The sequence below is a fragment of the Frieseomelitta varia genome, unplaced genomic scaffold (assembly GCF_011392965.1).
Source record: "Frieseomelitta varia isolate USP_RPSP 00005682 unplaced genomic scaffold, Fvar_1.2 scaffold_957, whole genome shotgun sequence".
In the NCBI taxonomy this organism is placed as follows: Eukaryota; Metazoa; Arthropoda; class Insecta; order Hymenoptera; family Apidae; genus Frieseomelitta; species Frieseomelitta varia.
The window spans coordinates 33,610-46,820 of record NW_025110764.1 but is presented as its reverse complement, the minus strand read 5'-3'; the positions used below and the strand labels follow the sequence as shown (position 1 = coordinate 46,820).

The following is a 13,211-nucleotide window of genomic DNA, read 5'->3' as shown; positions in this document are numbered from 1 at the left end:
TTTTAAATTTCGTTATTTCATTAATACGCAACGTGTCGTTTATAAAATTTCGCCAATTTATACACCGCCTAAAAATATTTCACTGTTTCATTATTACGCGACGAATCTGATAACTCGCAACGTGTCGTTTATGAAATTCTGCTAATTTATGCCGTGTAAAAATCTGGGTGACAAATTTATCAGAAAATCTTGACTGAATTTTCCACGCGGAATATTAACGTCGTCGCTTCGTTGACAACGTGATAAATTTAACAAAGATCTGACGTGTATTGTCGGATTTCCAAACAGTGGTACGATTTATACGGATCATAAAAAAAAAAGGGGGAAAGGGGAGAAAAAACGCGGATCGTTTGTATCTTCCCTTTAAATTCTCATGTACCATCATCAGAATTTCATGTCCTTTCGCCACTACGCTTTCTGCTCCGATTCGATATCCGGCGCACATCTCTGGTCGAAACAGCAGCGAATTAAAAAAGATGGACTGGCATTTCACAGCGCGACGCTTTTGATGAATTGCCAGCGTTCACGCATATCCTATGCATATGCAATTCGTCATGAAGAGGGTGAAAAAAGTCGAATTTTATTATCGATGCCATCACGATACCACCGCGATTTTTTTTTGAATTTCTACTTAACAGAGTCGAGAAACTTAAATTTGCATTTAACGCATCACCTCTTTTTCTTTTCTTTTTTTTTTTTTTTTCTGTTCATCGAGAATCTGTAATAATACGTTCTCATCTAATCGTCGTATCTGATAGCTAGAAAAAACAAATATAAAAATATGATAATACCACAATTTTCAAATTTAAATCCTTTTTTTTGTAACACGTCAGTGTTAAATTTTTGTATTCTCACAAATATTTCTACGTGGAATTCTTTCGTGACAAATTAAAATACATGATCGAATTTTATTAATGCTACTACAATATCACGTAGTTTCTGGTATTGTCGTTTAACAAAGTTTTTCCTCAAACTCGGCACAGAGTCTTACGTATTATTCGATTATTTTGTCGTTTATTACTCGATGGGAAGATGTACTAATAAATTTCTAAATTACATAAAATACATAAATAATCCCAAACTATATAAATAATTTTCTATTAGTAATATCGCAGCGTACTAGTAAATTTCTAAACAAATAAAATTCCGAATGAATGATATTCTAAACAAATGGCTGGTAAATGTTCTAAAACCCTCCGCTTTGCATCCTTCCAGTTTCCAAAGGCTCGTCACTTGACTTGAACTCCGCGTATAATTACGTCCCTTGAAAATGTTTATTCTCTGGGGAAAAAACCATAAACATCGAACTACCACCCGCAGTTTCATAGAATTTCTAACTGTAACGTTACGTTAATTAAGGAAAATCGCGCGTTATGGAATGATTCGTCGGATGCATGTCGACAATGGAAAAAATATTTGGGAAATGCTTGTGAAACGGGGCGATCGGCCGAAAGTTTAATTAAAAAGTTGGAACGAACGGAGCGCGTGTAACGTTCGATAGACGACTTTTGTACGGGGCAAAGCAAACCGAAAGGATTCTTTGTTCAGTTTTATCGTTCTGTCTTCGATAGTAGCCTTTCTCTGATGTGCTGCGCCCATATCGTTCCTGTTACTCGCGTGACTCGAGTTCACTTCCCTTAACCTCTTAGCTGTGGTGCCATTTTTTTTTAAAAAGCGTGTATCTATAATACATGTGTGTGTTTATACGACGATTATACTCGTCAAACACTCGGGTACATGTAGCTGCTGCAAGATTGAATTAAATTACAAGGAAATGACGCTAGTTTCCTCTTTTTTAAAAAAGTCAATAATATTTTATTGTCTAACTTAATTGACATTAATTAATAGCAAGAAATAAACTAGCCAAGTTGGTCTCAAGATATTCTAAATTGTCACGCATTTACAAATGTGTTTTATTTCCTAGAAGAAATTGAACTCATGTTTACAAATTGTAACTGCTTTTCTCGCGTGACGAGTATACTCGTCGTTCAGAACCGAGAGGTTAAGAAACGTTTATAACTCGTATAAATCGTCGAAGGAACGAGGAAAGCTAATGTTTTTCTCTGTTAACTTAAGCAGTGAAAAGTACAATTCACTCGTATTGTTGGTTATGCGACAGTGAACGTGCTCGAAATTTTCCCAAGTCACACCTTGTCCTTTTTTTATACTTTTATACTTTTATACTGGTTTCAGTGCTTCAGCGTAATTGGAACATTCGCGTACCTTATATCAGAAGATTCAATTAAAAATGATAATGCAAAACAAATTAAATAATATACAATTAGAACTGGATAACGAATGAATTAGATTTCGTTGCGATTAGAAACGATAGTGCAAAACAAATTGAATAATAAACAAATTGCATCGACATAGTGAACGAGAGATGTAAGGATAATGAAATTAATTCGCGACAGTTTACAACAGAAATTAAAGCTTTCTAATGTATCAAAAGTTTGCGGTATATTTCGTTACGATTAAGATAACGAAGAAGTATTTAGGCAAGAGAAAATCGAAAGGTTGATTCGTGACGAACATTATTGATAATGAGCAATTTTTTAAATAAACGTACTTCGTTGCAATGTCACAGCATCGAGATAACAGAGAAGACGCGTCTCGATAATCCTTATCCGCACTACACGCCTCCCTTATTTCGGTTAATTTTGGTAAATTGATGCTTTGAAGTGATTAATTACTATAGAATCCTATACAAGTGAAATTCATAACCCTAGTAATAGATTGCCTGTCTGTAACCTGAATAATGTAACACCATAATGCTAACAATGCACTTCATTCACCTTATTCAAGTACGCATGATAAATCTTCATTCCTAAACAAGTTACCTAATTCATCACCGATAACTCACTGATGTATAAATCCATTCATTAAAATCGAAAGAACCGTTAATATCGTTTGAAAGCCCTTTTGAATTTTCGTTGAGTTTATCACGCGTATCCTTACAAACAAGATCGTAGAAGTCTCACTAGAAATTAAAAGTTCTAATTGGATTGAGATGTACAACATACATGTTTTATAAAATACATTTGTTACAGTAAACAGTTTTTTAAAAAATTTATAGTATAAGATTACTTTTATTTTCATTCACTTAACCAATTATCCAATGAAATTAATTATTAGACTCTGGATATTCATTCAAACTCATATTTTCGCAAAAATGATTAAAAGGAAAACCTTTTTAGAACGGAGTTAAGCTACATTTGTTCTACATTTCGGATATTTCCCCTATGTCCTGTGCATTGTTGCGCCTTTAAACCTTAGCTTACCTTCAGCGCTACATAGAACGCCGCAGTCTGTAAAATAAACACTAGTAGAAACCAAACCTTTTTGCCAAAAATTCCATTCACGAGCGCTTTCACTGTCGTCACAAAAGACGGGGCAAAGAGAGTCCGAACCGAAATATTCAAAAGAGGCGCGATCAAAGAAAAATCCTATCTCTGCGGGCCCTTTCTCTGCGGGCTCCGCTAAATCAAACTGCAGAGAACAAATCCTCGTTTCTCTGCGACGATCTGGCAGGAACGATCGGGACGCAGCGTAGCGAAAGCTCGACCTAGTTACGCGATAACCATTAGCTTGACACCGCGTGAAAAAAAAAAGAAAAAAGAAAAAACACACACACACACACACACAAACAGTCCAGACGGTGGGCCACCGAGTCCGACGGTGTCCTCTCATTCGACCCAAACGCCGGTACACCCGACGGCTGCGCCAAGATGGCCACTGAAACCGGGCGTGTTGGTGCACATCAATCGGAGCCACAGCCTGAGGTCAGGGCTGAGCGTTCGCGCGAACGAGTCGCTGCGAAACGAGCTGATGAACAGGCGTAACGACGACGAGCCGACCATCGCCGATCGTTTCATCGTGGAGACAACGATCGCGAAGGTCGCCAACGGTGGCAAAGTGTTTCGAAGACGGAAGGAGAACGGGCAGAGAAGCGTGGCCGTGTCCGGTCTGCATGACGAGGGTATGCTCGCCAGGGCTAATAAAATTAAGGCGATGTTTGGAGTGCAGCTTAAAGAGCAGGCCACTCTGCCGGGCATTTCCAGAGAGAAGACAGGTGAGTCGTAGCATAGAGCTACCTGCTGTCGCTTTAATGTTGGCACGTTTCGAATTTCGGGAATTTTCGTTTGTCCCAAACTGAGTGAGCACAGTAAAACTTGGGAAAAGTAGTTTCGAACAGTAGTGGAGACTTTTTATAAATACAAAGCACGCGCGCGTGCGTGTACTCGCGCAGTCTTGGAAGTCTTTGGGCAAGTATCGCGGCTGTTTCAAAATTGAGATATATCGAACAAGGTCGCGGAAATCTTTTACGATAATATATCACACGTGTGTTGCGCGCACTCGAGACTCTTTGGGCAAGTATTGCTCAAATTGTGTCAGAATTGGGAACGTTAAAATAATACTTTATATTAGAAAGAGGTTATAAAGTGAAAAAGTCACTTACGACGAATGCTGAATGTAATAATTGAAAATAAAATACGAGACATTCCGAATTTGTATCTGCTTGTTTCCTTTTGCTAAATATACGATCACACCTCGCAATTTTTTATTTTTTATTCTTTATTCTTACAGCATTTTGCAGGTTTTATAACACTTAAAATAATATAATCATGATTGGACTGTGGATGTTCGTGCAATTTCACATTTTTATGAACGTCGTTTATAAAATAGTATGTTACAGGTATATTATATATATATATATATATATATATATATATATATATATATATATATATATATATATATTACATGTTACAAGTATATTATATTTTTTTATAAGCTAAATTTCCCACAAATGTACCATGACGATCGTATTTTCTTTCTACAACAGTAATGAAATTTCCAAATGTTTTATACAAATCGTACAATGCGGGTGTAGCATGAAACATACTTTAATGCATTTTATTCAACACTTGAAAGTTTTCCACGGTGACTGTCCAAATAGTTTCGTGAGCCACGGTATCCTTTTGCACGGGCTGGTAATCAGCTGGCCACCGGTTCGTTGAGAATTTTAGCGCGAGGACGCAGCTGTGTTTCAGCCGTTTCGTGGCCAGAGGGGAAAGGTTAACTCGATTACGAAGGATAGTAGTTCTGTGACGGATAGCATATCTGGGAAATATAGGACGAGGGGAGAAAAATTAGGAAGTATAATGTAAATTTAATGCAAGGAGCTTAAAGGTCTGTGGATTGAGAAATAGGATCCTCCCTCTTTCTCTCTCCGTCTCTATCTCTCTGTCTCTGCGTCAGTGTGTTAACTTTGTGCCGCTAATTACTCCTGAAAGCGCTGTCGGGCTTCGTTAATGCCCGCGGACATCACTTTATCAGTTTCATTTTGTTAAATCGTGTTCGAAGATTGCAATGTGATCTCATTTGAAGTTCTTTAAATGACGCAGGTTATACGGGACGAATTGTGGCACGCACTTTTTTAACAAATATCCGAACGTTCTAATCAATCTGCAACAATAGTTAATGAAGCTACATTCATTATATTTTCTGTGAAACAATGTCTATAAAGTACAGCAGTGGGTACAGAAATATGTAATATATTATATTATCTATTATTATTATAGATATTTGTCAAGATATAAAAGTGCAATAAACTGTGTAAAATATAAATAAAATATAGTAGAATATATATATATATATATATATATATATATATATATATATATATTATTTATATTATTTATATTTGTATTTAGTAAATGAAACAAATATCTGCTTATTTAATTTCTATCAATGATTAGCATTTACTCTGGTTTATTTCTACTTAGTTGTCCATATAAAAATATAAAACCGTAAATAAAAGATCCACAGTCCATTTATTACATTGTATCAATTTCGATATCAAAACGGAATTTGTTTTTTTCTTTTACGACAAAAATATTACTCCGTCACTATCGTTAGTCACAAATCACAATTCATCCTGTACAGAGGAATGAAATGTAAGTTTAATTTTTTTTTTTTTTTTTTTATAAATATGTATAACAAATAACTCTATGTACCTATATAATATAATAAAATTTCGAGTTTTAATCGTTCGAAACACTTTTCTCGCGAAAGTATCTCCACGTTTCCGGCGATGCTCCGTTCAATCGTGGAAATTTCATGTCCCAGAATAAAATCGTAGCAAAATTAAAATTAAACTTTACTTATCAATCAAATCAGATGACCGCGCTTAATTAAAAATACAACGGCTGAACAATTTCGCGCTGCTTGCCCAAGTCGAATATTTGATCGAATATTTAATAAGGAAACAGACCACATTACATTAAACAGATGATCCCGATATCTGTTCGAATGAAAATTCGTACAACGCTTGCGCGTTGATCTGCCAACATTAAAAACTGTACAGTCGATACAACACGCCTACTACAGGATGGCCACTGAAAAACTGAGAGGTTTGAAAAAGTCATAATTTGTGAGCTGGAAAATAGTGATTATTTGAGGGATGTTGTTTTTCACATAGTGGAAAAAATCCATTAATTATATTTCCAAGTAAAATAATAAAAAATCTAAAAAAAACATATGTTTTGTAAAAGTTATTTTTGTTTTATATTATTCAGTCTTTCAGTGAACAGCCTGTATTGAATCGGCTATCCAACTATTCGATATTCCTATGAAACGCAAATTATTTCTGTGTTTGCCTGTGCGACTGATATGTTTTACCTTGAATTTTTTATTGAACAGCTCGTGGAATTTTTCCACCGTTGGGAACAACTTGTTAATAATTAAGACAGAATAATTCGACAGGAAAAAAAAAAAGAAAAAATTGGAAAACCTATAAACACGCCTGTATAAATATTTTTCAGAATACGTTTAGAATGTATGCAGTTGGTTAATGATAATTAAAATAATACATTTAATTGATATTCTTCTCATAAATATAAATCACTACGATGTTAGTGATACATAATTATAATTATAATTTGTATCCTATCACTGTCATCGACGATTTTCATCGCGTGAAAATTCAACACGGGATGCAAATTGAAATGAAACGTCACGCTTGAATTAAGAAGCTTGTTCATAATTCAAACTGTGAACCATCGACATTAATTAATTAAACATCGGATCTGAAAGTAACGAGAGAAAAATGCAGGCGTGTTTGAGACGGAAATTTTCCAATTAATGGAGTGTCTAACGAAAGATGGAAGCTCGGAGAGTAGTATTAATTTTCCAATCGTCAAATACAATTTAAATCGTCATTCTTCGAGGTATGTGTTTGCCGATCGTATAATTTTTCAGTAATTCACGTGAGAACGTAATTGAAGAAATCAAAGCATCGTGCGGACGAAAGGTAATGACGCCTGTCAACTTGTAATTAGTATGTTTTACCGCAGCCTGTATCAGCATGTGCATCAAACGTGAGCGAACTACGAAAAAAATAAAAGCAGAGAGAAAAATTTCAAGTCTACGCCCCTTCAATTAAATATGCCGATACGAGAGAATCGCGTTTTAATTAATATAATTTCGTTTCACCTCTGACGTTCATTTCAAGTTCGCGAAACTGCATTCGTGAAATTGCATTTTCTTTTTCTTTTCCCATTCATTTTTTTATAGAGCTCTTCTTTTAATTAGTCGTTACGCGGCAGCGTTACAAATGCTATTCTCCCCTGAGTAACCTCGTTTCGTATGTTTTCTCTTCATTTAGCTAAACTAAAGCCAACTCTGATTTCCTAATTACCCGAAAAATCAAAGGCAAACGCAATTTGCAAAATTATGTTGCCACGGCGGCGCGAAATCTGTGCGGAATTACGTTTATAACACTCGAGGACAGGAAAATATGCATATAAATGGAAACTTGCAAGGGAAAACGTTACAAACGACGAAACGGAGGAAAGTTGTGTACAAAATAATTCTCTCTTCAATTTTAATTCTTCAAAAAAATGCCCCTACAAATTCCCCGCGATTGAATTCCCCCTTGATGGGAAGAATCTACGCTTTAGTCGCTAGAATTAATCCACAATTCTCTCGGCGAATTGAAAACTCATTGGCTCTTTAAACGTTCACTTGTTTCAATTTATCCAACACGATCGCTCGTCTAATTTTTACAAATTAAAATGATCAACCGATTCATTTATTTAAATTATATTGCAGACCTCGTCATTTCTCGTGGAACTCGCAGAATGAAATGAAATTTGCAAAAAATAACGAAAGACAAATTCATGTCCAATCGATTGTTATTTAATAAACGATGACACAGCGTGATTATTATTGACAAGTATTGAGCCTGCACGAATCCTTGCTTCACCCGTTCGCTGTTTCTGCTTGTTCCTGCCTCCCCTGTTCTTTTCTCTTTTTTTTTTCTCTTTTTTTATTTATTTTTTTCTTGTATGTGTTTTGTCTTGTGTCCCCTTAGCTGTGACTTACAAAAGAATAGCGCCGCGACAGCGGATACTGCATGCAGAGCCATCGTGCCAGCCGAATCGAGGCAACGTCTCCCGTAAGCGAAAGAAACCAGGCGCAGGTACGTACCAAGAAATCGTAGAAACGTGCATGATCAACGGCGCGATCTAACAACGAGCTGTAACCAGATCTTCTCTCCCTTTCACGCCGATCTCGGCCAACTTTTCTCGCGGACGAGCGAGATCTCTTTTTTAAACAGTGTTCCCTACGTCCCAGGAAACTGTATAAAAATATAAAAAGAACTTCAAACGATCAACGAGACGATCAATTAAACTGATAAATAATCCGAGTTACTGTCATTTTCTTTTTTTTTGTTTTAATTAAAGCGATGTGATATGTATGTTAATTATAAAGATTCGTGTTTTGCATCGTTGATTGGTAGATTGTGACAGAGACGGGGTTCGTCTCTGCGTCGAAACAATTTTATGACAATTTCATGACGTGGAATGAGAAAAATGTGAGTAGCATAAGAGCGAAGAACATCGAAACGAAAGCAATTTTGCAGTTTAACCCAAACCCTTGTGAATAATTACAACGTGAAGCGTAAAGAGAACAAACGTAAAGAGAACAATCGAGATTTCTGTACAGAATGATCGAAAGAGATCTCGTTGTATCGAGACGATCTTTAAACTCCATTAAATCAACAGAAAAAAAAAATATATATATATATATCTGTGCAAACACATTTGTTAAACGCACATTAAACGTACATTTTACGCGATAATTAAACTCAACCGCGAAAAGATACGTATTACGTGTAATTATTAGAACCGTCAAACGCAATATTTATAAAAAAAAAAAGAAAAGAAAAAGGAAAAACATTGAGACAATAATAAAAATAAAACAAGAGATACATCGTAAATTATCCTTCGACGTTTTGCGTCACGGCTTTGTGAATTTGTAATTCACGCGCGAAATAATACCTGGGCCCGGTGGAAGCTTACACACGGTCGAAAATAATAATTTCATCTGGCAAATATTTTCCGGCCGGTAGTTGAAAAGAAATTGCAGCCAGTCAGTTCCAGATTCCAGAATCACCCTCCGCGCATACATACTGTTTAATTAAACGATTCATTTTGGTAATGGAATCGCTTTAACGTAGCAAACTGATACAAAACCGGGGCTCTAAAACGGGAAATATTATTTCGATACGACCTTTCCGCGTAATGAAACCGAGCTCTCTCTCTCTCTCTCTCTCTCTTTCTTTCTCTGCTCTCTGGTCTTCTCTCGAAACCGATCCGCGTATTTCCAAAATATGTAGGTGACGGGGTAATTTCTGCTTTGACGCGTAGAAATGAGCAAACATGACGTTTCTGCCGGTAGTTCGTTCGTGGAATCTAATTGAGAAACGGAAATATTTGCAGTATATCACTGAATTAACGGGGGCAGGACAGTTTTGACGGGCCTAAAAGTTACGAATACTTTAGAGAGCTAGTAAAAAAAGAGTACATATTTGATTGACGATAAGTTATTATGTTTTATTTTAACACGTTGTGAACTATAAAAAGCAACATTGAAAAGAGAAAGAAAGAGGGCTCTTATTTAACTTTTCAACGGTCATTCTCTTACATAACTTTTTCTTTACATTGCCTGTCGGTGTGCATGATTCCAGCCAGACAGGATTAGTTGCAACAAAAAGGCAAAAAGAAGTTCAAAAGTAAACAATATTCTCTAGGTATTGACAAGCCAACATTTTCATTTCTGTGAAAATTATGAAAATAACAGCTGTTTGTTTCTGATGTATCGAATTTATGCCAAGAATTTCTACGTTTATGTTTCTCGAAATTGTTAAAAATTAAAAAAATGTTCGATCGTGATGTTCAATCCCTAGTAAATGTTGCGCTAAACATACGTACCAAGTTTCACAGTAATCGGTTGTACTTAGTCGAAGAAATTGTAATCGTATAAACACAAATAATTTCAATTTCGTTCGTTTTAAAAATTATTTGGAAACGTGTGTGCCTCACACTGAATAATTTTAGAAAAAGTAACTTTATTTCTAAAATGTCTCAGTCATTTCAATTTGTTCCATTTTTTTTCATTCTATTCGAAACGTAGTCCATGCCTGTCTAGGGACCGACGCGATTCAATCCCATTGTTGGCTCGTTATAAATCCCGTACGTATAAACATTCGCGTGCAAATAACGCGCAACGTGCACACACGCCTATTTACGATACGTAACTACGAGATAATTGTTATTTGCGTAATTAAAACTTTGTGTCGCGCGGCAGGGAAGCTCTTTACGTGAAACGTAATTCTCACTCGATCATCGAGGAAGAAGGGAGGGAAAATAAGATCCTTCTACGATCGTCACGTCAAACATCAGCGAGATTGTAAACGCAGATTATGCTGTTCGCCGATATCTTTTCAAAGATCGACAATTCCCTTGCGTCACAATCAATTTGTTCAAGAGATTACAGGTCAATCCGAAATGTTAGCCGTTTGTTTGAAAAAGGTGGATCGAAATCGAAATTCAACAATTGACAGTAATTAACAATAATTAATGAATAGGTCATTTGACACCAATGTGTTGATACAGAACGGTGTGGCAACAAGTGGACAAAACGAAATCTAAATTGATAGAACATAATACGTTACTATGCGCATAATTATTGCCAGATAGATTATGACTTAATTATACCGTAGACCGTTACTACATAAATTACGATATAATCGTTACTAGATAAATTATAATAACATAATTATTGATAATGCGCAGCAATAATCGGCCGAAGTGAAATGTAAATAATATAAATCTCGGAATATACGATTCACGTGTATATATACATATATATATGTATATTGAATTGAACAAACGAGAAAAGCAAGAGATTTGCCAACAAAATTTACCGACGGAAGTGCCTCGAAAGAGACAGTGCATCCTCTTCTACCGAGCATTACACATTAATTGCAGGCAAATTCATAATTGAATTTAATCGCTGCAAAATTCGCACGAAATAATATATATGTGATAATCAGCAACTGAGATCTATAGGCTACCCTAATTAGACTTGCGAGAAAATTCAACAGTCCAAGAAGCTCCAAATATTCCTCCGTTTACTACACATTTCCTTAGCACTAGAGCATAGTCACTCACTTGTTCTAGCGTATGCAACTACACCTGGATATTTATCGAATCAAGTTCTCTGTCTCTCTATCTCTCTCTCTCTCTCTCTCTCGTTGTCTCTATCTGTCTCCTATCTTCGTGCACCGGAGACTTCCGTTCCACTCTGAGGGTACAAGTCCGTTATGTAGAATCCTTCTTCGAGAAGGGACCACACACAAATTTCTCTCTCTCTCTCTCTCTCTCTCTTTCTCCCCCTCTTTCTATCCTACTGTTTCTCTCGTAGGGTCTGTCACGAACTCGCCGACACGTCACGTGTCCCCGTTTAATTACGCAAAGTCATGTTTCGTTTGCGCTTACAGATCCCAATCAAGCTGCGAATAACAATCACGTGAACAGCGTGTCGGAGGGACTTCCGGAGTCCGGGGCGAAGACGTTTTACGAGAATCTACCCTTCCACGGGATCCAAGCGCCGCCTAACAAGGTCAGTATGTGTCGAGAATCGATCCGTGCACGAGCACTCTTCTCTTTTTCAGCATGATCGTCTTCTTTATTTCTGTCTCTCTCTCTCTCTCTCTCTCTCTCTCTCTCTCTCTCTCTCTCTTCTTTCTTTTTCGTTTTCGTTCGTCTTGACACAGTCAAGTGTCGTCTAGCAATCGGTCCGTAACGGTGATGAAATCTAAATAATTTATATGTACGTCAGAGTTTAGGTTCGAAGTAAATAAATCGATGCAAAGTTCCTGTTATTTTTTTTTCTTTTTTTTTTGAGAAGCTCGTGGGTGTATGATTGGGGATACGTCTGCACCCTCCTGCTAATGTTATAGACTGACATTGTTGGATTACGGATGGCTACAATAACTGAAATTATAATTTTAAGATACTTTCATTTTAATTACTTCAGTTTCGTATCTTGCACATTACGGCGATATTTAACACTAAAAATTGAAGAATATAAATTAAAATTAAACATCATGGTTTATCTATGATCCGACAATATCGGTCGATGGTTTATTATTATTTATTATTGGTGAAATTTTAGTGAAGTCAGGAGCTGCAAATTACCGATTAAGTAACCTTAACGAAATAAATTTGTTTATATAAGAAATACAATCATACACGTTTAGGTTCTAGAAATGAAGGAACTGTTGTCCATTTATCGCAAAGGTCCGTGGTGCGCACCATAGTTCGTCTGAAATTACCAAACATTCGCTGCTCTCCGTTATTCCGCCCTTACTACGAATTACAGTCCATTGTTTGAAATTTTACTTAATTTCCACGATGATATTCTCGGTAACTCGCTGATGGTATTAAATTTAAATAATTAAGCTTAATCAATCAGCACATCAATATAACAGTTTAAGTTACAACGCTCTAAATTCCTATTCGAATTCAATTCTCAATGCTTGAGAACTGACATTACTCGAAAGAAAAACTAGCAACGTTTTTATGTACTCGGAGAGATAAAATAGAGAGAAAAAACGATGGAATTTTAGGTAGGCACGGAATAGTTACATCGAAAAATTTTATTATGCCGCTTACACAGCCAATTGATTCGAAACGCAAACCATCAGGTTTCAACTGTGAAACACAGGGGAGGAATCTTTTTTTCATTTATTTTTTTTTTTTTTGAATTTTTTTGTCGTTTCGCGCAGCACAGCGTCGTTCACCAAACTTCGTTTAACGATACGATATTTTTTTCCTCTGCAAGCGAACGGCTGCATT

The 13,211-nt window shown here is 36.2% G+C and overlaps 1 protein-coding gene across 1 annotated transcript in view; it reads left to right on the top strand.

Moving 5' to 3' along the window:
* Positions 1-13,211, top strand: part of LOC122538079 — a 126,089-nt gene that overhangs the window by 84,314 nt on the left and 28,564 nt on the right. The window contains exons 17-19 of the mRNA XM_043671835.1: positions 3,651-4,072; positions 8,378-8,485; positions 11,852-11,973. Of these exons, the coding sequence (XP_043527770.1) occupies positions 3,651-4,072; positions 8,378-8,485; positions 11,852-11,973 (652 nt within the window). The remainder of the gene's footprint in view (positions 1-3,650; positions 4,073-8,377; positions 8,486-11,851; positions 11,974-13,211) is intronic.